The sequence below is a fragment of the Anguilla rostrata genome, chromosome 7 (genome assembly GCF_018555375.3).
Source record: "Anguilla rostrata isolate EN2019 chromosome 7, ASM1855537v3, whole genome shotgun sequence".
Classification (NCBI taxonomy): Eukaryota; Metazoa; Chordata; class Actinopteri; order Anguilliformes; family Anguillidae; genus Anguilla; species Anguilla rostrata.
Window position 1 is genome coordinate 39,741,064 of NC_057939.1, and position 24,780 is coordinate 39,765,843.

The following is a 24,780-nucleotide window of genomic DNA, read 5'->3' on the forward strand; positions in this document are numbered from 1 at the left end:
TGGCTGAGTGACTCTCCGTGAAAATGGATGCTCGCACCTCCCCGGCCCACAGGTACCTGACGCCTAGAGGGATTTCATTTCCGGTGAAAGCTTCTGAATTACAAAACAAAAGCCATCACACCTACATAGCTGTGACACATTTTTTATACCTCACATATAGCATTTTGCAATTAATCCTGCCACACTTACACTATTGTAACATAAAATGTATATGCAGTGTTTTTATACAAGCATATGATTATGTAACATTGCTTTGCATGCAATGGCATGATTGTTTTATGACTAATTTATGAAATATATTTATTTGAAGATAGCTATCAGATCAGATCATATCATACTCAAAAACACTAGTTATCTTATTCTCTAAAGTCTTTTGTACTCCATCTTTCTGGTTGCTTGCTGAAGGCTGTTGAGGGTCCAACTGGTCCACTGTGGTGTTCATATGCTTTTGTCTGGTCATGCTAGCTCTCTGTCTGTTAAAGAGCTTGCTGGTTTGGTTTTCTCAAGGAAACCAACATCTTGCTTACTCATAATCTTCCATGTGTATTGTTCCAAATTAAAATTCCAGCATTGTGGATAACGTTCCTATGGTGCAAGATTCTCTCAAAGGCAAGCCAAGGAATCTAGTCTGATTTGGAATTGAGGACGAGCTGCAAAGCGTTACATTTATTTGGACTTTATTTATCCAGATAAAATCCATGGACACAAATGTCTCTTTTTAAGGGAGACCAGGTCTGTACAGTATGCAATATTTTGCAAGTCGATGTAACAACCTATGAAATTAATAGATGTAAATGTATTCATTTGGAGAGAACCAGGGGCTCATATTAATTCACTGCATGGTATATTCTTTGCAAAACATCACACCACAGAGCTGCAGCTGCTAGCTCTCTGCATTCACAAGATTATGGGAACACCAGCTGGCCCTAATCAAAAATTGCTTCCTAAATCAAACCATTCACACTTTCAGTTGTATTCATTTTAGTTACAATGTACTCGTAATGTAATTACTGCGTTCGACCGCCTCTGTGCCAGTCACAACATGCAACCTTCTGGTAACTCCAGGCAGTGCACTTTGTGGCACGATGCTCGAAACAGTGTCCCAATACAGATGTCTTGTCTATTAATTGCGGTTTAAACGGTCACTGAGGAGCACTACCAGGAGAAGGCACAAATGTGACATTCATATTATTCGGCCATGGGGATCATCATAGAGAAGCGTGTTTCTGTTCCCCGCTTTTCTCGGCACACACTGACGGGGGCTCATTGGCTCATTTCTCTGGTCTTCTGTCTGATCCCGATCCTCATCTCGAAATGACACTGCTTGACAGTTGCTTGTCAACTTGTTCGCCCACGCAGTTGCATAACATCCCTAACAGATATGCAGGTACGCAAGCAGGGGAATGTAATATTATTAGATTCGCTGATATTTTCAGCGCACTGCATATTCACTGATATTCACTGAAAGCCGGAGTTGTTTGTTCTTTTTGTGACTGAAAGCATTTTTTATAAGAACGGCATGTCTTTGAAGCTAAAAATTCCCTAACTTTTGCCACGTTCAGAAATCCACAAAATATTCCTCATATTTGTAATGATAGCAAAAGCCATAGTTCATATTTCTGTCTGACATTTCTGATTGTGCCACACTGCCTTGGGAGACATTCAAAAAAGAAAAAGGAGAAAATCAAGGAGTGAAAGGAGAAAGCACGGAAAAACGGCAGACAGAAAAGATAAATACCAAGCATTACCTCTACCCATCCCAGTGTTCTCAGTGATTGAGATGTTTTTCATTGTGCTATGAATATATGTTGGCTGTCATTTTGTACACTAAAAAGGTTATGAAAAGACAGGTAATAGCACAGTAACAACATTTATTAAAAAAGAAACAGCTTCACACGATTTCCTTACTTTCAGATGAAGCCGTGCCTGTGTCCACTAGCGTAACCAGGAATTCATTTTTGGGGAGCGGCCTGTCATGCCAAAACAATTTAACTTGTTCATCAGTCAATGAACCTGTTCAGAAATGCTAATTTGTTAAATCAGCAATGCAAATATCCACACAGTCTCTCAAATGACATTATTTTGAAATTAAATAATTTGAGTAAGGTTCAAGGCAGGGTATTTCTGCTGCACAAAGCCGACCGTTTGGAATAGCCATGGATGTAAAATTGCATTTAAATATTTTCTTTTGTGCCTCCATAAAATACAGATTTAATAATGTTCTTTAAAAAATAAAATTTCATTGTGAATTTAAGCTCTCAGGATACAAATACATCACACTTTTTTGAAATACACAAACATTTCTTGCATTTTAGATATTAACTGAATTCATGCAAGTACGCTGTAGCAGTCAAGAAAATATAGAACTTATTATCTATTTAATTAAAATAAAAAGATAATTTTTTTGTGAAGATGAGACCTTCATCTTAACAGAATTATTATTTACCGTGCTTGGAGTGCAATAAAATGTTGGCGGAGTTTGCAGTCAGACAGAATGTTTGTGAGCATTCACTCTGTGACAGAATGTTGCCGGTAGTCTATTTGTCATGTGATGGGATATCTGTCATATTTGCCTTGTCACTGACTGTTTGCACAGTAGAACATTTGTGACGAAATTATTGTTGTGTGATAAAATGATGCGAAAAGTTTGTGTCTGAATCTCTGAATTGATGACATTGAACTGAAAACGTAAAACTAGTACCACTGATGACGTTTTTTTTTTTTTTTCATTTTTGTTATTTTGTTTTGCTTCATCACAGCCTACCAAGTTACTTATTTTCAGATCGCAGATTCAAATGTCGGCAGCGAAAAGGCTGTCATTGGTTCACTTTGTTCTGTGTGTGAGTCTAAAACAAAAATCATGCATGAATCATGGTGATAGAAGCATGGAGGAGTGTCCAGATAACTGTCTGTATAGGGCAGGGGTGGCCATTCTGTTTCTGGAGGACTATGGATGTGTATCCATTTTTTTTTTGGTCCGCACCAGTGACCCTGCCCTCAATTATGTAATTAACTATATACAGTACACCATGATGGAAAACATTTCATTTAGGAACACAAGAATAGCTTTCAGCTGTCATTCAGAAGTGGCTGTCAGTCAAGAGGAACTCAAAAAAATAATAATCATAATTTGGTATATTTGGTATTACTTTCAGAATAATTCATGCAACCTGTATTTAATGTCAAAACCAAGGCCTTTGTCTGTTATTTAAACAATCTCAAAGATCTGTTGAAGGGATGATGTCCTTCGTTATATGACTCTTCTTCCTTTTTTATAATTTAAAAGGAAACATTCATAATTTGATATTGTATTTTATATACACACCATTAAAAGAAAAAGAAAAAAAAAACAAAAATAAAGTATGTTCCTAAGTTGTTATTTTCTATGTATTGACATGTACAGCATCCAAGACACTCAATGTGTATGACTACTCCAGTGATCTAGAACATGTAACTCAAGCAAATATTATGACATACCAATTAAGGCATAATGTGCAACATAGCATGACTGATCATAGTATCCTTGGAGTTTATTATAGTATACGAGTTTGTTAAACAACAACATATTATGACATCCTTTTAAATTAGGTTTTCTGATCAAAAATAAAAGACTTGATGAATACAGTTGTGTGGAACTAGACCCCTATTAATGCCAAGCAGTGTGCTAGCATTGTTTCAAATTCTGGTGAATAATCATGCTGTCATATCATTTTCACCATAGTTTTCCTGTAAGAAAGTTGTTGAACCTATAAACCTAACCTAGACATCATGCTTTCATCCGGCTAAATATATGTCAGCAAAAAAAACAGGCATTTTCACACATAACACCTTCTCCCCTTCACTGCCATTTTGAGTCTACGCTGTCATCAGTCGCTCATGCTGTCTGTCAGAATGAATTCATATAACCGTGTTTCTGGTGTGTGGTGAAAATCCTGGTTGTTACACTGAGAAACCACAGAATTTGAGTTTTTAGAAGGTTAGTTTAAATTCAATTAGCAATGGCATGTGCGCTTATTTTGCTAACTGCAGTAGTATCATCCACAGAGGAGTCAGTCATCAGAGAGGTCTCTGATGTCTCTACTGAGCTAACCTATGTGGGTATGGAGAGGAAAGAGTTAGTTAGCTAGGTAACAGTGTTGGGCAGTATGTGAACGAACGAATAGTTTTGAACAAATCTTTAGAAAATTATTGGAACTGTACTTATACCAATACCAATCTTCATCCAACGTACCCAAAGTGAAACTGTTTAAGCATTTCCAATCAAATTTACGATCTATTCTGTGTGACTACGACTATGAATACACACAATAAAATAAAATAAAATAAACAATTAGCCTAATTAGCCTCTGCCCTGTTATGGTTGTGAAACCATTTCAAACATTTAATAAAGATATTGATGAAATGCAAAAACATTTGAGAAACTGACCAACCTGACTGAACTGACCATCTATTACTGATGAACTACTGATACCAGTACATCAGTTCAGTACACTTAATAAACCAAATCAGCAATCCTCCGTATGCTCTACCCACAGGTGACTGAACACTGACATTCAACAGGGGAGAAAAAAAATCCTCTGGTTTTATAAACAAAGGAGAAACTGTGGCCCCCATCACCTTCCTGATTACTTAACGTTTTGAAAGCACAATGTTTTAATAACGCATTATACCATGGAATAACAAGAACATTTGATCACACACAAGTTGTCGTGTCGTAGCCTATTTCCATAGTTTCCAATCCAATTTGTTTTTGTATTTTACAAGGAAAAGTACAAAATGTTTGAAAGATTCTTTCATTATTAGTGCTTATGACTGGGATTTTTGCACATACACTGACGAATGACACTGAGCTACGAGTGAACCGAACGTGCTGTTGGAATATTAATGCGGATGCTCAAATGACCCCGTCAGTGAATGAATCACTTAGTCAGTGACGAGGATCTTTGTACTGAACTGAACAAACTGATTCAAATCAGCCAAATGATTCGTAGTGGTTCATAATTTCCACCACTAATAGGTGATGGGCTTTGGTATTCCATCCAGCCATTCAAGTGAAAACCTGGCTACATTTGGATGAAATTGAATGTTTTCTGGCCAACTCGGAAATTGCCAAGATATATCCAGATACCCTGAGTTATATCAGGGGTTAACCTAGCCTGTTTATGTCAAAACATCTCTCATTCTATATGTATACCCCTCCAGACATCTGCATTCTGGCTTTTTCTCACTGGGTGGTGGTGGACTGTCCAAAGATAGCAAGTTAGATAGCCATCTCAAAATGAAACAAAACAGGCTTGCCTGGTATTGTATTCCATGTGACATTCATTAAAATGAATGTGTTCATTTTAATTTATTTAAAATTAAGCTAACAGCTGGGCACAAATTAATTGTTCCATAAGACAGTGATCAATGGACAACTGATCACAAATTTGCTGTTTTTTTTGCTGAACGGCTCCAGACTTCATCTCAATGGAAAGATATAGCCGCAAGTGACGATTATGTGGTTCAAGCCATGCAATTTTCAGTGTTATCATACATTGAATAATGTATTGTCATGAGGTTTTACACAGCGTACATAGCATGTCATTCTGGATATTTTTATAGTTGAAGAGAGATTACGCTATTGGCTGTAGTCTTCCAGATGTACAACAGTATTGAATGAGGCTCTGAAATCAATGCTATATCTAAATCAATGTTGTTGATTGTTTTTAAATCTTAGAATAGGATGAAAGAAAGACTATGCAGAGGATTTAAAAACGTGTTGAAATCTGATGGAATGCAATGGCTGTTATGCAATGAAGGGGAACACAGCTAATGGATGTTGTATAAAGCAGTGGTTCTCAAGCAGAGTCCTGGGGGACCACTATATATGCTGGTTTTCATTCCATCATCACAATTCAAATACCATCATTTTAACAAGCTGTTAATTTGTCTTAATTTGGTGCTTTTCATGTTCAGAGGGATTATTTATTTGGTTAAGCACATTTTTTTTTCTCATTTTCCACCACCTTTCAGAACAGTCTGTCATATATTTCTCAATAGAAGAGCAATGTATCCTCTTCTGAGGTTACTGGATTTTGAGCCACACAGATTCCTGAGAAACTAACTCACTTGTTCGCTTGTATAGTAAATATCAGATTTAGTGAGGCATATGAGTGAGGATTACATGTCTGTGTAAAGCATCACTTAAAGAGAAATGCCCACCTTTCTTGATGCACTATATCAGTTTTATTCTTCTCTTTTCAAACTGCTATTGGATGTGTTCTTTGTGTGACTTTAAAAACAGTTAACATTTCAGCCAACATACCCGAGCAGAAGCTGTGGTATTGTCTTGCTATTTATATTATTGACATTACATGTAAAGACAATATTTATCAGCTAATATTACTCAGCGTGCAATTTCAGCAAGTGCAGCCAAACAAACAGTAGTGTAACCTACAGTAAACTACAATTGTAGTAGTTTACAATGCAAACTGTGGGTTTTGAATGAGGTACCAAAACATAGCTAATAAAATGGTTGCAATTAAAACCTCAAAATGGATATATTGCTGTTATCTAACATTAGTTATAGTAGGCTATATTTAGCATAATTTGTTTTCACAGTTTATTTTCTTTTGAGAAAATATCAAGTTAACCAGAAGGTATTCTTAAAGCTCTGTGAATGTTACAATCCAAGGTTATGTCAATCCACTGGACTGAATCCATCTCTCCTTTGTGATTCAGCATAATGCACTTACAATACTGTAACTATAGGTTGCATGTTGGCAACCAGTTACTGTACAGGCTCCTGGCAAAATCGGTTTGTTTCAGGTTCGCTCAAATCAAGCCCTGATCTCACATGACAGGGTAGCTTCATGGAAATTTAACTCATGTACTTGGTGTAACTGCATCAAAAGAAATTATATAAGAAACGTTGTTGAATTACAACGAGTAAAACAAATCCACTGTAACTTTTTTTATCGAATTGTGTAATCATGCATTGATTTTTATTCTTATATGTATTTTGGGTATAACTGGGTCGAACATATGACTATAGACCCCTTATTATGATAGAAAAAGACAGGAGTTTCTTCATTATAGCCAATGGGGAAATTGGGAGTTGTGGTGCACTGGCTAGGCTGCAGCCAGGCAAAACATCTCCCAACCTAGATTTCCACCCCTCTAGACATCTAGATTATGGCTTTTGCTCACTGGGAATTTAATTGTTGATTCCAAAATAGTGAAAAAAATATGTGTAATTCACTGAACGGGAATTACACGTATCTGGCAGAAAAGGGTTGTTGTGTTGGGCAAGCAATGGGGAAAAGGATCGCATTCATAGCGATCACGGTTCTGTGATCTCGTAAGGTTGTTATCGATCATGTGCCAGTGAATGCTTCTGAATCAAATCTGAGCCTGCGCAAAGAGCCAATGACAGACCTAGGTTGGCGTCAGCAGCAGACCCCTTTTTGCGAGATGAGCGCATGAGCCAAGTGCTGTGTGTGAATAACTCGACGCTCTGCATGAATAAGCCATTCAGCGAATTATTTTTTTCTTTTGTAAATCATTTTTTTTGAAAGCCGTTTTTTTTTTTTTTTTTTTGTTCTCGTCCCCAGAGAGCCAGGTCCTCTGACTCTCCATTATGTTCGGTGCAGGCAGGGAAGAGAGATAAAAAAGACAAATGCCATGAGGGGAATTTGAATTACATTTCTGTAATGCCCCTGATCCATTCATTCAAGCCGTTCCGTGATCATTACGTTATTAAATAAGTGAAATTAAAATGAGGAAATGAAATGCTGAAGGTGTACGAAGACGGAAACTGGACGTAGTCTTTTCTCTGGAGAGGTGATGATCGTAGTAAAATACTTTATTGTAGATAAGTCAGGGGTTCACCTTCATAGAGTCCATTCATCATATGGGAAAGCAGGCTATATAGTGACAGCTTGGTTAAATATTTGTCTAATGTCTAAAAGAAATATGGCGATATGGTCAATGTGGAATGAGATTTATTTTGGTTAGGTGATATTCTTTTCTCTTGAGATTTCTTAAAATTGAAAAAAAAAAGAATTTGAGAAATATACATCTAAAATATTGGATTCAGAATACCTTCATGCTAAGATAATTAAACAGGAAAATCATCATGTGTGTAACCTCTCAGAATATTGATAATGTATGTACTAGGGGTTTTACAAACACAGTTTAATTTCCCTTGGGTCTCTTTCCTGTACCCTTCAAACAGTCCGGAGATCAGTCAGGGAGCTAATAGAATGGCATTACGTCTCATTTTATCGGTGAGATACCTGTCAGTTCCATTCTGCAAAGGGTTTCTAAAGAGGCGATGAACTACATGCAGAAGCACGCCTTCGGGAATTGCTCCCATACGTGATGGATGATCTGAATGGTCGGCATTCATTTTTAATCCTTTTGTTTTTGTTTGGCCCTGTCTGGTCGGCTGCAGAAAGCAATGGATCAAACTTAAATCACGATACCTCCGACAGTGAAAAGTACTCTCCTAGCTAACTGAAATGCATGGTCTGAGACTGAGCTGTGTAACGAACATGCGATGGAAAACAGTTGGCATTTAACATTTGTTCTCATTCAAAATGATGCTGAGCAAGGGGAAGGAGGTGGGGAACAGTGCCCCAGATGAAAGATGGAAGAGAGTATAAGGCAAAGTGGCCTGGAAAGAGGAGGAACATCAAATGTTCAAAAGAGATGGCAGCATGAGTCCATGTCCTGGGCATTCGTCCAGGCCGCACTGACTTCCTGGTACTTTGTGCGAACGCACAGCATCTCTTAATTCAACTAATTAGAGTCTGATGACTGACAAGAAGGAGCTAGTGAATCAGGCTAGTAATTTCAAAGGCAGATGCCAGCAACAATCATGCTAGACAAAACTAACCTTTCAAAGCGACGGATGCGCCGCGACCATGAGGTCGTAAACGTCAGCCGCAGCGTTACGGCTCCATTTACTGGGTTAATTTCCGCAGCTGAGGATAATTTTCCGTGATGTCTCAGAGGCAGGGATGAAGATGCTGTGGGTGCGGGGGGGGAGGGGGCGAGGGGGGAGCCTGGGAGGCCGCACTCATGCCGGCGCGGAAAAAAGCGGCAGCCAGGTGATTTATACCTGCTGTAAATCACCCCCCCTCCCTCTCCACTACCCAGCAGCCCGATGGCCAGCAGCAGGACCAGACGAGCGCGGATAATTAAAGCAGACTGTTCGGGCAGACGGCACCTTGGAGGAGGGATGGGCTAGGGGTTGCGGGCGCGGTGGGGGGCGTGGGGTAGGGGGTGCAACACGCTGCGCTTTTAGCTGACTTGTCGCCGGCGACGACGCGGGGGGCCGCCCGTCACGGGATGAGCGCGAACGCACCTGAACTGCAATTCCAGCAAACACTCGCGGTGAACGGCTTTCGTTTTTGGCGCCACGCGTCATTTGGCATCGTTTACGCACATGCATGATATTCGCAAGGCTTCGGTGTGTTCACACAAGCGATTGAATAAAATTTTAATTCGTCAAAGCCTTTTCCTTTCTCTTTTAAACCATTGAGCGTTTTCGGAAAATATATCCTCTGTGTTCACTGAGAGGTTTCTGATACCATAAGGTGTATCTGACAAGATCCAACCTGGAAGCCTAAAATCACAGTGATTATATAAAAACACACAAAGGGACTCTACTTATATAATCCCTGAGTATATATAATTATATAATCCCTGAGTATCTGGCTTCCGTATGTCCTCATACCAAGACACCAAGACTTTTACCAGTACAAATAAATTATTGCGTAAAAATGAGTATAAGTTTTGCATGTAGCTTGCTCCCTGTGCCTCTATGCCCCTATGTAGAGATTTATGCAAATGTATACCTTTATACAGATAAAGCTGGAACTGACATTAGGAAACAGCAAAGAAAGAACAGTGGAAGAGATCAATTCTTCTTTTCAAGATTTCATTTCTCTGAAGTACATTTCATTTTTCAGAGACCTATGCCAGGTCAGATTCAACAAGAGTGTATGGATGCCACCCAGTGAGTCTCCTTGGGTTCAAGGATTTCACATGAGGTTGAGCGTTTCTCATCATGATAATAACGCAAACAAATGTTTAGGTGGCCTAATACCATTGATAAAGGCTAGGTGCAATCCTCAGTGGTGATTTCGGTAGCAATCTCTTTATTTTCAAATGTGCTGGTATTGAAAAGTTGTCTGTGGTGCTTTGTCTTGCATGTTCATTTTCTATATCTATGGTCTTGCACTCCGTTATCTTATTACCTCGTCTGTGGTGCTTTTCCTCATGTTCATTTCTTATCGCTGTTTGTGATGCTTTGTGCGATTTGTTAATTTCCTACTGTCATCTGTGATACATTGTCTTACTTGTTCAGTCCTATCAATCTATGGTACTGTACTTCCTCATCTTCATTTAATCGAGGTCCACCTGCTAAGGACATACCCATAATACTAGTTTACATTGGGAAGAGTCTAGGGTCTCTTCCTAGTAGTCAGTCCCCTTTCTTTGGGGTATGACTCCATGCAGGGGTTATGGTTTAGGTTAGAGTTGGATTGGTTGTGGGACTTGTGTACCGTCTACCACTTTTTGTGTAGCAGTGTGAACATAAAATATACTGTTGAAATGGACTCACAATGTGAAGTGTTACAAATTCAACATAAGCATTACACAGTATACAGTATACAGTATATGACAGACATGCTGTTTTGATGCCATTTCACAGTATGTATGAAATGGCATCTGAGACCTGATGCATTTGCATAAAAAGTGTGTGCTTTGAATTACACCAAGCAGGTCAAGATTAAAGTTTGACAAGAGGAAGAGCAACTAGTGCTTGAAACTGAACATGAATTTGAGCAGTTTCCTGCTGCCACTGTATCACTGGCCGTTCGAAAATTAATAAGCTGCCGTTCCGAAAACGATCAAACGCTGACTGCGTCTTCAGCACCGTGTCACAGTGAATTCTACCTAATGAAGTCCCTAAAGCTTTCTCGTCCTCTGAGAGGTTGAGCGAAGCAAGCATCAAACCCTCTGTTGGATTAATAAGTAATGATTTCCCAGCATAGAAACCACTGTTGATGGATTTGCAGTGAGAACTTTACCTTCACTTGCAAAAGCCTTGCTGGACTATGCAATGTCATAGTCTAATCTTTTCTGCCCCATGACTTGTGGGCTGTCATTCTATGTACATTCTTCATTTCAATATATATTATCTCTGCTTGAGCCAAGATGGAATTACAAAAAAAAAGGAATGAAAAGGTTCATAAAATAGTCGTGTTTTGTGATTCAACAAAATCGAATATTTAGGGGAATGAAAATGTGTATACATGCAAATAGTTAAAAATATATTCCTCGGTTGTGCCATAGAAAGTCTGTTTGAAACAAATAAGTAAACATAGCCTAAGATATTGGCAGTGTTGCGGAAGTGAATTCATTTTTATTTTACTCCTATTTATACTGTGTGTGTGTGTGTGTGTGTGTGTACAAAGCATATATATATATAGGCATACTTGAGGACGGAGTGTGGCACAGTGGGTAAGGAACTGCGCTTGTAACCGAAAGGTCGCAGGTTCGATTCCCGGGTAAGGACACTGCCGTTGTACCCTTGAGCAAGGTACTTAACTTGCATTGCTTCAGTATATATCCAGCTGTATAAATGGATACAATGTAAATGCTATGTAAAAAGTTGTGTAAGTCGCTCTGGATAAGAGCGTCTGCTAAATGCCTGTAATGTAATGTAATGTAATGATGAAGTTGAGCAGGGGGTCAGACATTACATTGCATTACAGGCATTTGGCAGACGCTCTTATCCAGAGCGACGTACAACAAAGTGTATAACCATAACCAGGAACAAGTATGACGAAAACCCTAGAGAGAAGTACCGGTCAACATTACCAGACAACATTTCTTTCACAAATATAACCTTGTCTTACAGTTTCACTGCAAATGTATGTCGAACTTGCCGTCTAAATCTCTGAAAACACAACTTGGGTCGGGGCATCATATCTAGGAGCAAGCATGAGGCTCCAGGTGTTAATGTTAATTTTAATCACTAAAAGCAAATTAAAAGCTGTTACATACTACATTCTTTCATTGCAACATTTATCAAAGTGACGTAAAAAGTGCATTCAGATGTAGAAATGGAAGTCAGTAGTATATATTTGTACACTATTAGCTAACTGATATTAGGCTGTTAACCAAGCAAAGTTTGTAAGAAGAAATTGTTCATAAGCACATTTTACGTTACAGGACTTATCAAGTTACACTAAGTGTTGTGCCACTCATGTACACCTTTTCAGATAGCATGTGTCTTATTTGCTTTTGAGTGATTTGTTGCTGTGTAGCTGTTTAGATGGGATGATGTTAATTCAGGCATAATGCTTCTTCTTGAAGAGTTCATAACAATGCATTTCGTGTAAAGTTGTAGAGCAAATTTCAAAGGTTCATTCCTTTCCTTCTGGCTACAGGATTACACCATCACCATGTACTTCCAGCAGTCCTGGAGAGACAAGCGGCTGTCCTACACCGGGATTCCTCTCAACCTGACCCTGGACAACAGGGTTGCTGACCAGCTCTGGGTCCCCGACACCTACTTCATCAATGACAAGAAGTCCTTTGTGCACGGCGTGACTGTCAAGAACCGCATGATCCGCCTGCACCCAGACGGCACCGTGCTGTACGGCCTCAGGTGAGTCCAGCTTTCTTCCTCTTCCACCTCTCTCTCTCTTAGTCTCTCTCTCCCTAACACTCTCTCTCTGTGTCTCTCTATCTCTCTCTCTCTCCCTATCTATCTCTTTCTATCTCTCTCTCTCTCTCTCTCACTCTCTGTCTCTCTCTCTCTCTCTCTCTCTCTCTCTCTCTCTCTCTGTCTCTCTCTGGGAGTTGAATCAAGACAACGGAAAGATCCCACAATTCTGAAGCTGTTGATGGATTCTGTGATACAGAGTGATAGGGAACTGGATAAATATGAGAACAGCCTAAAATGTTGTTCGTGAATTTTCCAAATTTATGAATTTAGATTCCACTGACTACACACATACCTACAGTATTTACGTTTTAGTTTTTATATTTGGCCATAGACTGCCACACATTTTTTTTTCTTTTCATATATTACTTTCACCATCTACTGGTTTGAAAATGCGTCCTCACCCCACATGTATAGGGTGTGGTCCCCACGGATTAACGCTGTCTATCATCCCAACTGCAAGCACATTGCGGTGCTTTGATTGTACGGCCATGTCAAACCAGTAAAAAACACAATTTTGCTATTAAAGGTCTCAAACCTACAGCCAAAGCAGAAGAGAAGTATCCACTTTTAAATCCAATTTTATTTAAAAATAATAATAATAATATATAAAAAATCAGTGACTCACTGACAGATCTGCTTTGGGGACACTGTCATGTAGAGTAACCCTGAACAGTGTAAGGCTCTGGTTGATTTGCCCTGGAAGAATATATAGCACATCCCCAAAGACAGATGTGCATCAGCGTGTCATAGACTGCCCCTAAACTACAGATTGAAAATGAGCTCTGTGTATAACATTAACCTATTTAATTGTTCACCAGGGACCACAGCGATTGAGTCACTGTTAACAGTCCTCTGTTTAGGTGTAGGAAGCCAGCCATGGAATGGTAGATTAACGGGACATAATAAAACGTGTTTCTTTTACTGCCTCACAAATAAGCTAAGATGAGATCAGTTCGCATGTAAGATGACTAAGTCTCATTTTCTTTTTTGTAATGAAGTGGATTTTATTTTGCTTTGTGGAAGCATCAGACATTTAATAAAATACAAGATAATAGCATGTGATGTATTTAATATGCCAAAACTGCTACACAATGAATCCTTCCCACCCAATGAAAAAGATCCATACAAAATACATTGAAATAACATTCGATATATGATTAATTTAAACACCACACAGGTGTACATAATTCCTAAACCTGTCCACCTGAGTACCCTTCAAAAAGTATAGTAGATATGCGAATACATCTACTATACTCTCAGAGCAATGTGAACAAAATGGAGTATGTCGTTTTTCAATTTTAAACAACAAAAGGGTAAAGCTTGTAATGCATTATCTGATGAGCTAGACTTTTGATGATAAGAATTATACTTACCTTGTCTTCATTATAATGGGGGTGTTACGCCCTTATCAGTCATGCTGTTTTTATCTATTTATTTATTTTTTTATTATATATATATATTTTTTTTTTTGTGGGGGGGGGGGGGGGGGTTGGGTCCCTTACCTGGTTGTGTGGATGGTGGGTGGAGCTTTGATGATGCCAACATGCCTTGTGATCACCTGTACTCACAGCTATTTAAAGGCTTCCTAATTATTTGATTGACTCTTCATGTGTTATGTGTTGTGTGCCGTGATGTGTTGTAAAAAATCACTGTATATTTGATCTTGATCTGTAGTGTGGCATTCTACTGTATGCAGGTCGTGTGATACCTTTCCAGGTTATTGTAACTCAGGGAGGGTTGTGGACAATAGCAGTAGTTTGACAACAACCGTAATCTCAAATAACAAAAAAGCTTTGATTGGCAGATCATGACATGTATCCAATAAATTGTTGACAATGCTTTTAAACTATAACCTGGTTCTATAGGGTGAGGACAAAAAGTTATCTGACATTGGAATAATGAAGATTCTTATTTTTTTGGTGTAAGATTCTCCTCTTCTTTCCCTTTCTTTCTTGGGCACAGTGTGCTAAGGCATAGGAATGGACTTTGCTTGATTTATCTTGTAATCTACCAAGTCTGCGGAAAAAATAAGGCAGCAAGATACTGAATTTGATACATGTGACATGTACAATAAAATCTCATCAGCATGAAGGGAGGTGTGATATTCTGTGTTAAAACATAACCATGTACAATGTGCCTGATGGCTTGGGCCAGTGGATCTAGGAAAATGGCCAACAGCCCTCAGCATTAGCTGAATTATTAACATGAATTATTGTATAACACCTGCATCCCAAATGTCTCAGGACAGCCCACAGGTGACACGTTCTACATGTCTAAGGAGAAGACCACTCAGAATGATCAGATGAATTGTTATTACAAATAATGTCAAGTAGATGCCATGGGTTGTTAGAAGCCTGACATCCTTTCAAAAAAAAAAAAAACAACAATTTTAAAATGAAGGATCAACTGTCCTACATGCTGTTCTAGTCTTTGTGCAATTAATTTTCTGTGAACCTTCATAATGAAGCAAAATATGATTATTGGGTGGTAACTATTGTTTGGATTCGTGTCTTTCTTCAAAATAAGCAAGAGTAGAGTGACATTCTGAAACCCCTGTAAAATAGCAAAATTGATAAATTAAGCTCTCTCCTCACATTTCTCAAAAGATTTGGAATTCCAGCTTTCTAATATAATTTAAGCAAGAAGCAAAGGATATGCAATTTCCCTGGATAAAACATTTTGTGACTTCCCATAAAGTGGTAGGATTTGTAGTCATGGCTACATCAGTAAAATCATGTACCATTGAATAAAGATGTTCTATGAAACCCCCCGTTGTAAAATAAATGACAAATAACCATGGAATGAACAGAGAAATGCTGGTAAAATTCAAACTGACATTGCACTGGGAAGTGTAAGTTGCATTTATCGATAGGTTGTACGATGAGGAACCAAAAAAAGTCTCCCTATATACAGATACGTTTCACAGTTCAGTACAGGAGATACATTAGTTCACAACAGGCCTACAAACAGCCATTTGAAGCAATAGAATTTGATTGATCTATTTCTGTGCTAGACACTGCATTGAAGTCTCCCCCATGCAGAGATGGGAGTTATATAGTCTGAGCACAGCACCATTAACTCCAGGGAGAAATGCACACTTACATTCTGTGTATATTGAAACAAATGCTTATTCATTATTATTTCAGTTATCAAGTTCATGCATGAAGTGCCCTACATATAAGCCCCCGATAATGATCAAACCTGCAATCTCCTAAGCATAACTCCTGTAGATTTCAAATTTAAGGATGAGTGGAAAGCAAGACAGTAAAACAAATGCATATTATCAAGTGTTACTCTTGTATTAAAGTATGGAATTACTATCTTTTTTTCTATTGTAAATCAAAGTGAATATGTTTCACTAGTGAATTAAACCCGATGAAGTTCTATTAGATTATGTTGATGTCTAACAAAATTGCAATGTTTAGTCTAAAACTGATTTTCCTCCTCATTAACTGACCATCGTGTACACATCTACTAAAATCTAAGTGGCAAACAAAAGCACATAGCAGCATTAAAGGAAACCATTGTTTTGCAGAAACCTGTGGGCAGTAAGCTTAGCAGGAGAAAATTAGGACAGCCAGCACAAATCAGGACGTAAGGGCAGAATTCAAGCCCTTAACAAAAAGGAGTCGGTCAGCACCATTCTTATCCTGTCAATCCAAATACTATAACCTGTGAAGAATCTAAGTGGACTGCTGAAGTAGAGAAGTCAGGGGGCGGGGGGGGGGGGGAGGTCCTTCTTAGGATGTCCTTGCAGTTGTTGTAGCTAATGAGCATTAATAGTGAATGGTGAATAGTGATGAGCTGGGTTGGTTTCTCTCGCTATAAACACTCTTGAAATGTTGATTAATCCACTGAGGTAATTGCCGCTGGATCCGGTTGTCTCCCTTATCTCCTTTCTTCAAGCCGACCAGCCTCAAGCTGAATCGATGCTGCTCGTCTTCATAACGCTCAAGATTCTTTTAAATCTGTTTAAATGGGTTCTGTCATCGATGTTGCTTCAGCAGGGTCTTAACATTATGAAAGAGCTCACTACATGATGTCAGCATTGGGATAAATCTGTTCGAAGTTATTTTATAAAGAGCAACTCCTATCTTATTTCCCTATCTTATTCAGAGGCTACATGTTACCCAGATGTTGTTTTGAAACAGCAGGGTATAGATCTGAAAGCACAGGGCTTGTCTCATTTATCTTATTCTTTATGGGAGGGGAGGTTTAGTCTTTCTCTTGTTTATCCCCAGTCCTGGATGGTTTGGCAAACACAAGGCAGAATGTGATTATTAAAAATGTTGGTTGGAATATTTCAGAACGGGAAAATATTGATCAGGATAGGCAGCAGCTACCATTTTCTGTAGACGTGCCACATGGATTCCATAAGGGTCCGTTTCTGAAGTGAAAATACCCTTCATTTTGGCTGCCTGTTGACAGAGCAGGTGCAAAGCCTTTTTTTCCCTTACAAATTATTCCAACAGTTTCCATGGTGCCTAAGGATAAAGATGAATAATGGAGTCAGTTTACTTGTGTTCCATCCAAGAGTGTCTGTAATGATTAGACTTTTGCTTTGATTGTGAAACCGTACTATTGGAAGGCCCTTATTTAAATAGTCTAAAAGCAGCATTTTGGTTGGGTGCCTAAGAAGCTCAGTCAGTTGAAGGAATTTGCTTAGCTTCATGGCCAAAATTTTGTAGCTCTAGTGCCTGAACTACAGTGAGCGCCATAATGTTTGGGACAAAGATACCTTTTTTATTGAGTTGGCGTTGTACTTTTCTATTTTAGATTTGTAATCAAATAATTCACATGTGGTACACATTCTCAGCTTTTATTTAAGGATACTTTGATACATTATGTTTTCATTGTTTAGAAATGTCAGCATTTTTTGTACATAGTCGCCCCATTGCATGGAATCATAATATTTGGGACATTTGCTTCATAAGTGTATCTGATTAGTCAGGTGTGTTCACTTGCTTCCTTAGTGTAAGTACTTTAAGAGAGCTTTCAGTACCTAGCCTTTTGATTGCATTGGGAGGCTGCTAATGGCATTTGTCAACATGAGGACCAGAGCTGTTAGCAGCTAAAGTTAGTTTCTGAGCTAGATATGTAGTTTCTGACTTGCATGTTATTTTCTCTATCAGTCTTGCAGAATAAATAGCAGACTGGTGATTGCTAACTATATTGAATTGTTTTATGGCTACAAGAGATGTCCAAATACAGTGATTGTCTAGCTACTTGATAAATACTGTAACATTCGGGATACATACTATTGGTAAATCCAGCATGGGTTGTGTTAGGTAGTTGCTAAGTTGGCTAGTTACAAATTGTGTGATCAAAACAAATGTTGATACCAGATAAGGTTATCTAGTGTCTGCTAATTCACCATATGATGCAAGTGCTGTATGTTTACTGAAGAGGAACCTCCCTCCGACTGCAGTAAGAGAATCAGACTCAACAAAAGTTGGATACTATCAAGAGACAATCATGCCCAGCAGCTGGACACAAATGGCTTCCACCATGGTTACAGTTTGTTAAGGTTACCCTGGCTTTTATCCATTTCCCACTGCATTTGTTCCTTCCAAAAATGCAGCAATCATCCTTAGACTACCGGTGGATGTCACTGATTGATTGTCCTCTCCTGTTACTATAAAGCAAGACTGTAAAATGAAATTCATGGAAGGGAATGTATGTTGCATTTTGTTCCAACAAATTAGCAAGGCTTAATTGGTCTGATTTGTTGATTAGACATAGACCTGCACAGTTTCCATTGCAATTATAGTAAAATATTTTGTCATCTGAGTCTTGATATTCCGCTACTTATAGAATCTCCTCAGGGGTTTTCATAATACTGACTTGTGACATAATCTGATATTCATGCACTGAAAGAGAAACTGTGATTACACCACAGAGAGAACAAAATGTAATAAAACCTCTCAAATATTGCATAACACATTACAGTTCCCTGAATTTTGAAATAGCACTGTGATGTCTACACTGAGTAAAACTACCATGCTCTAGATCAGTGGTTCTCAACCTTTTTGCCCCCAAGGCCTCCCCTGTCCATGGAAATATTCCAGGACCGCCCCCCCCCCACCCCACCCCACACAGGAGATGTGATAACCTCTCTGACTGTCCTCATCGCAACTCCATCTGTACACACTCCAATGCAGTTAGTCAAGCTTATTCCAATTAACCCCATAAAAATGTGGCATCTTTGTAATCCTCAAATATTTACAAAGCAAAAATCTTCTTTTTCCTTTTCCCCATTCATAGCAAACAAATGAGTGTGACATCTACAGAAAGTGAAAAGGTCATATTTCATATACTATTAATTTGTTGCTTTGTAGTATTTCTTTAGCTGAATAATTGCTCATGTCTTGATGTTTTGGGATTGAAGCTTTCAATAATGTTCTATCATCTCGCGGCTCCCCTGGCAGCTCCCTAGGGCCCCCTTTTGGGCCCCGGCCCCTCTGTTGAGAACCACCTCTCTAGATCATTAAATTCTCTGTTCTTTTTCTTGTGTGAATAACATCTGTCCTGCAAAAACATCCCTCAGATACAAAAATTTATTTCTAAAAGGATAGGGGATGCGTAGTTCTGTCTTCAAGAGAGTATTTTTGACATCTTCTCTTTTGAATCTACTCTCTCCTAGATTCATTGAAATGCCCTTACCCAGGTTAAAGGCCTATTCAATTCAGTAAAACCAAAGCCTTACTGGATTCACCTGGTGTCACAATCAAAACTTTGCTGCCCTATGCCAATACAGCACTGGAGCAAAAAGGTTCTCCTCATGAAATTGAGTTTTGTTTTTTGTTTTTTTACAAATAACTGACACTGTGGGACATATCTGATTTTGTTCGGGCACTGTATTAGTGCATGGATAGGCCCCACAGTCTGGTGTCAAATCCAAATGTGGGGTTGTCATACTTTTGCCACTAGAGATATCCAGGTAAGATAAGGTTGCAGTCAGCTAGTGGTGGGCATTTCATAATAATAATAATAATAATATAGTGAATCAGAAACCAGTAATCAGAATTCTGTATGTCTGTGGAGCCATACAGAATTTTTAGTGAAATAACATGACACGACAATGGTTTGGAAATAACAGATATATATTTATTGGCTATGGTAATGAATATTTGAATTGGCTCTTAATCAGAACTGATTTTTCTGCGATGGCTAATCATAGAGTTTAACAGTACTACAATTTAATGGTTAATTTGTGTTGAGGGTTAGTGACACGCTACAATGTATTACATGGTTAGTTCGCTTAATCAGTCTCATAAAATTAAGTATTTAATAATGTATAACAAGGTTGTGGAATTTGCTATTCCAGACCAACACACATAGAAAATAAAAACACAACAAACAGCAATAAAATGTCCCTGTCAGGTATTACAAGTTTTACACTACCCTATGGTTTGATGTCAGTGTTAAATAATGCCTTTCAGTACTTAATGGCAGTAAAGGGGGGGGCCAGTCCTTATTTCCGTTAGGTGATGCGTCAGCCCATTTTCTGGTCCAAGGCCACTGCAGGTGCTCCCGGAAGACTTCTTCATTGAAGTTGGGGTCACAACAGGTTCCAGTCAAGATGACTTTGGACATGTGCATATCTACTTGAGTCCACCCCACAAGGGAGATATGGAGGAAAAGTCTGTAGATACTTCTTCCTCAAAACAGCTGTCGATGAGGAAATAAAGACCAGCTATGATTTAATTATGTGTTGGCAAAGCAGTGACATGAGCCCATAACTCCAGAACAAACTAAGTAGACCACAATACTTACGCTGAGGGGGCATCAGGGTTTATTTAACCAGAGGGAAGGTCACCCCCTACTGGCTCACTAACACCACTTCCAGCTGCTACTTAGTGTTCTGACAAGGTCTCCCATACAAGTACTTAAACCAATGTAAGTTCCTTTCAGTGGCTGAAGTCATTTTCTTCTGTTCACAATAAAGATTTGTCCACTGTTTCATTCTCTAATTTGTTCAGTAGTACTTCTGGTTATTCCTCTGTACACAAAGGACTCAAAGGACCATCCACTGATTCTTCACAGCAACAATTCCAGTGCAGCAAACCAGTGGATCTGCATAGATGTTAAAGCATGTTTTATGCCCAATTTCTCACTTTATTAATAAAACTGTGTTCAGTTTAGGCACGTTTGTGTTTTAATATATATAAAATGAGCTATGGTTTCACTTCATTTGCTCATGCCTGACTTCTATAACACATTTATGGGGCAAGTAGCCTTGTTAAATCCCTTTGCAAAACAAGGTTTGTCCAAGGTAAAGTTTTAGTTTTGAAAATACCCTCTATCATTGCTGATTTTCTCTGAATATTAATTATGCAAACACACTTTGAATTTATACATCATATGGAGCAGTATATCAATATATATCGTTTCCTATACACAAAAACCAAAACAGACCAAATCCAACAAGATATTCGATGGATTGAAACTTTGCCAAGATTGATTAAGCATATATGCGGAGGTACAATATCTACGAAGCAAGGATACTGAGCAGGCAGCCCTCCTCTCAAACAACTCAACCATTTTTTTTACTGACTGTTGTTTGATTGAGATCATATATATTCAGTAAGTCCTTGCCAATGAGATTTTTATGCATAACAGACCCTACTGTTACCTAGCTTTCTCTTAGCTGTTTATTGAACCGCATTAGACATATCCAGAGACTCCGCCAGTGAGCACAATTTAAGAAAACCCAAATGAACAAATCATTACGTGGAGGGGATGCAGTTAATTTTGATCACATAATGGATTTGTTCCAAAAGAATCACCCCTACAGCTGGCTGTGATGTAAGCAATACATCACACACTATTGACCACTGCTGGGCTCTTTCAGTCCATCTGTTGTGCTGTACTTGAAATGTTTTCCTCCGACACGTTTGCACAAGCCCAACTTGTAGACTGCAGTGTGATAATGTAGGGCAGTTCACAAAAGTCTGCTTCTTATCTGACCCTCAAAGTAAAACATACAATTGCTCAGTTGCAAAACATCCAACTGGATCAGCATTATTTGAACTTTACACGTATAACCTTTTCACCACTCACATTTCACACCATTGTATAATGTCATTATTACCAGCCACACTGAACAATTTAACTTGACTTTCCTCTTTGAGTTTTACCACTGCACACAGCTGCACATAGCCATTTTAAGGTCCTAGCATACACATAGAACTTAGGATATCTGCACCCCATATTCACTCACCTGGATACACAATTGTATTTACGCATGCTACACAAGCCAAAGACATGTCCGTGTCTACCAGTTAGATAGCAATTTGTTACTGTTAGCACGGAGGAAAGGTTAAACATTATTTATGGAGTCAGATAACTGAGATAACATTTAATTTATCTCGTTCCAGTAGAACTGGGTCAGACTACACCCGTTCCTTCGCCACTCAGGTACTTCCATTGTTTGGTTTATCTGAGGGGCTTCTTAAAATAAGAATGGCATCATAAAATGTCAACTCAATTTATGTTTGTGGCAAATGTAGCCTGATTTTTTACTCTAACACAGTTTAAATGCACCTCTTACTTCAGGTATCTCAATATCGCAATCAAAGTAGTCCTGAGATTTGATAAATCCCAGATGAATGTGAATTGAACTGCATATGATTGCATTGCATATGCCCGTAGTGCATATGAAAGTGCCTTTGATTAAATCCCCCTTTAAGTCTGGTTTCATTGAATTGCATTTGCCCTGAAACTGTCTAAGCATGTTTGAATGAATATAGGGGTCTGACTTCTGGTCTTTTTCTGAAAAAGACTTGAAGGGTGATGTTTTTCACATTCACTTTCAATGCCATTGCAAAGAGTGTTCAACGTTGACCCTTTCAGAAGATTGAATCCGCTCCATATTATAATACGCTTGAAATTGTTTCCTTGATCCAATGTCCTCTCCGAACCATTTAAGATAATTGGAGTCAGAACACTCACCTTGTGTAAGTTTCTTTCTGTTCAATGTACCTTCTTTTTATGAATCAGATTGCCTGAATATGTATTATAGATATACTACATTTCCAAAAATATGTGGACACCTGAACATCACACCCGTATGTACTTGTTGAACATCTCATTCCAAAACCATGGGCATTAATATGTAGTTGGACCCCCCTTTGCTGCTGTCTACCCTACTGTTACAGCCTCCTCTCTTCTGGGATCAATCAATCTGAGATCAATCAATCTGAGATTTTTAACACTAGGAGAGGCCTACGGCATGGTGTTGCCCAGAGTAGGAGAAATCGCTGTGAGGGGAAGACATTGCTGGGATGTAGAACATCTTGTGGAGAGAGGGAGGGAGAAAGATACAAAGTGGTGGTCAGGTTTATGGAGATGGGTTGCCATGAGCTCACCATTGTAAGAGTTCCTCATGATGACCAGGATGCGGTGGTTACCAGCTTTGTGTGTAGGTGGTGATTGCAGCATGGTGAGGTTAAATGAGTGGAAAAGGGGAAGGAAGGCTTCAGACAGAGGTTTCCAGATGGATATTACTTTATTATTATTAAATTATTGAAGTCTCCCAGCAGGATCGGTAGGGTACTTCAGGGAAGGAGGCAAGCAGGTTATCAAATTAATCAAGAAACTTCCCAGAGGCTCCAGTGAGCAATATAATATGCCAATGAGCAAGTGTGTGGTATGGGTGGTAGCTAAGGCCTGATATATAAATGAAGGAATTGAGAGATGATAGAAAGGGCAGAGAATACCCAGGAATGAGTCAGCGACCCAGGGAGAGTTGGAGAAGAAGTTGTTAGAGGAGAGGGGTCATGGGGGATCCATGTCTAGGTGAGGACAAGGAAGGGGTGGGAGTGGATGGAGTCATAAGGAAAGATGGGACAGTTTCCTTCTAACCCTTTAATTGTGAGGATGTCATTAGGAAACTGCAGAGGGTAGACATGGTTCTGATGCCATGGGGGCTCATGACAGTGGGAGTAAGAGAACCCACAGTAGTAGCAGTAGTGCAAGTCTGTAAGGGTGACTGGGGGCTTTCCTCTTCGGATTTCCACATTTAGACTCCCATGTCTTTGTGTGACTGAGTCACTTACTGCCACGGCACCTTTTAACAGGGATGAAATAGGAGTTGATGTACAATCACTGTCAGTTTGGATAAAGCAAAAGAATAGGTGGCTCCTAGCCAAAAGCCTACACCTTACTAATTAAAAACTTACAACAACAAAATTGAGTGCAACAATGCAGCCCTCCATCGCACACAAAGTCACCAGCTGAAACATGGTCCAAGTCATAATCGATTAATGCCAAAAACTACAAATTAACCAGCTAAAATTAGACAAGTAACAACTAACAGGGGAGTCCAGATAACAAGGACAGAGTGAAATTAACAGCAAGCACTACTGTCTGGAAATGGGAAAACTTAGCCTATCCACGAAGAGTTCCTGCTGCTCACACACAACTGAGGTCAGTGCAAAATGATTAAACTAGCGTCAGTCATGCATGTTTTCTAAATTAGATATTTTAATTTCACAAGTCATGTACTCACTAAAATTGTACTAATTAACGAAAATTGTATAATTGTAATCATAATTTCAAAGATAATTTACGTTTTAACATAAATGTAAAATGACCAGCTAGAATTCATTTTAAACACTACTGACTTACTGACTCACTATTCTTACTGAGGTGACGTAATAGGAGTTTGATTTAGAATGTTGAAGTCATATTTTGATACAAAGAGGCTCTTCATGCAAATCAAGTTTCAGTTCAGCTTTTGTATGAAGTAAGGACAAAATAAGCACTAGTTATTATTCTGGAAGTAACATACTAAGCATGCCACAGTAAATATGGCCCTTAGTCTACAGCTTTGGCATATTGGTGATCTATATAGATTGTACAGATAAAAGGAGTGTATTTCCATCTGAAGAAAGAAGTGTGTGAGTGTTAGATGTCTGTGTATTACAGTAGTTACAGTACTAATTTCATTGTATGTCTCTTCGCTCAGTTTGTGGACAGCCACACAGCCATCTTTATCAGTGAGTCATTCCAGCACCCTGCATTCTCTATTCTCTGCTAGCACCCAT

The 24,780-nt window shown here is 38.8% G+C and overlaps 1 protein-coding gene across 1 annotated transcript in view; it reads left to right on the plus strand.

Annotated features, from left to right (window-relative positions):
- The window catches only part of LOC135259682 (gamma-aminobutyric acid receptor subunit beta-1-like), an 89,167-nt gene that overhangs the window by 20,021 nt on the left and 44,366 nt on the right, over positions 1 to 24,780 (plus strand). The window contains exon 4 of the mRNA XM_064344299.1: positions 12,450 to 12,670. Within this exon, the coding sequence (XP_064200369.1) occupies positions 12,450 to 12,670 (221 nt within the window). The remainder of the gene's footprint in view (positions 1 to 12,449; positions 12,671 to 24,780) is intronic.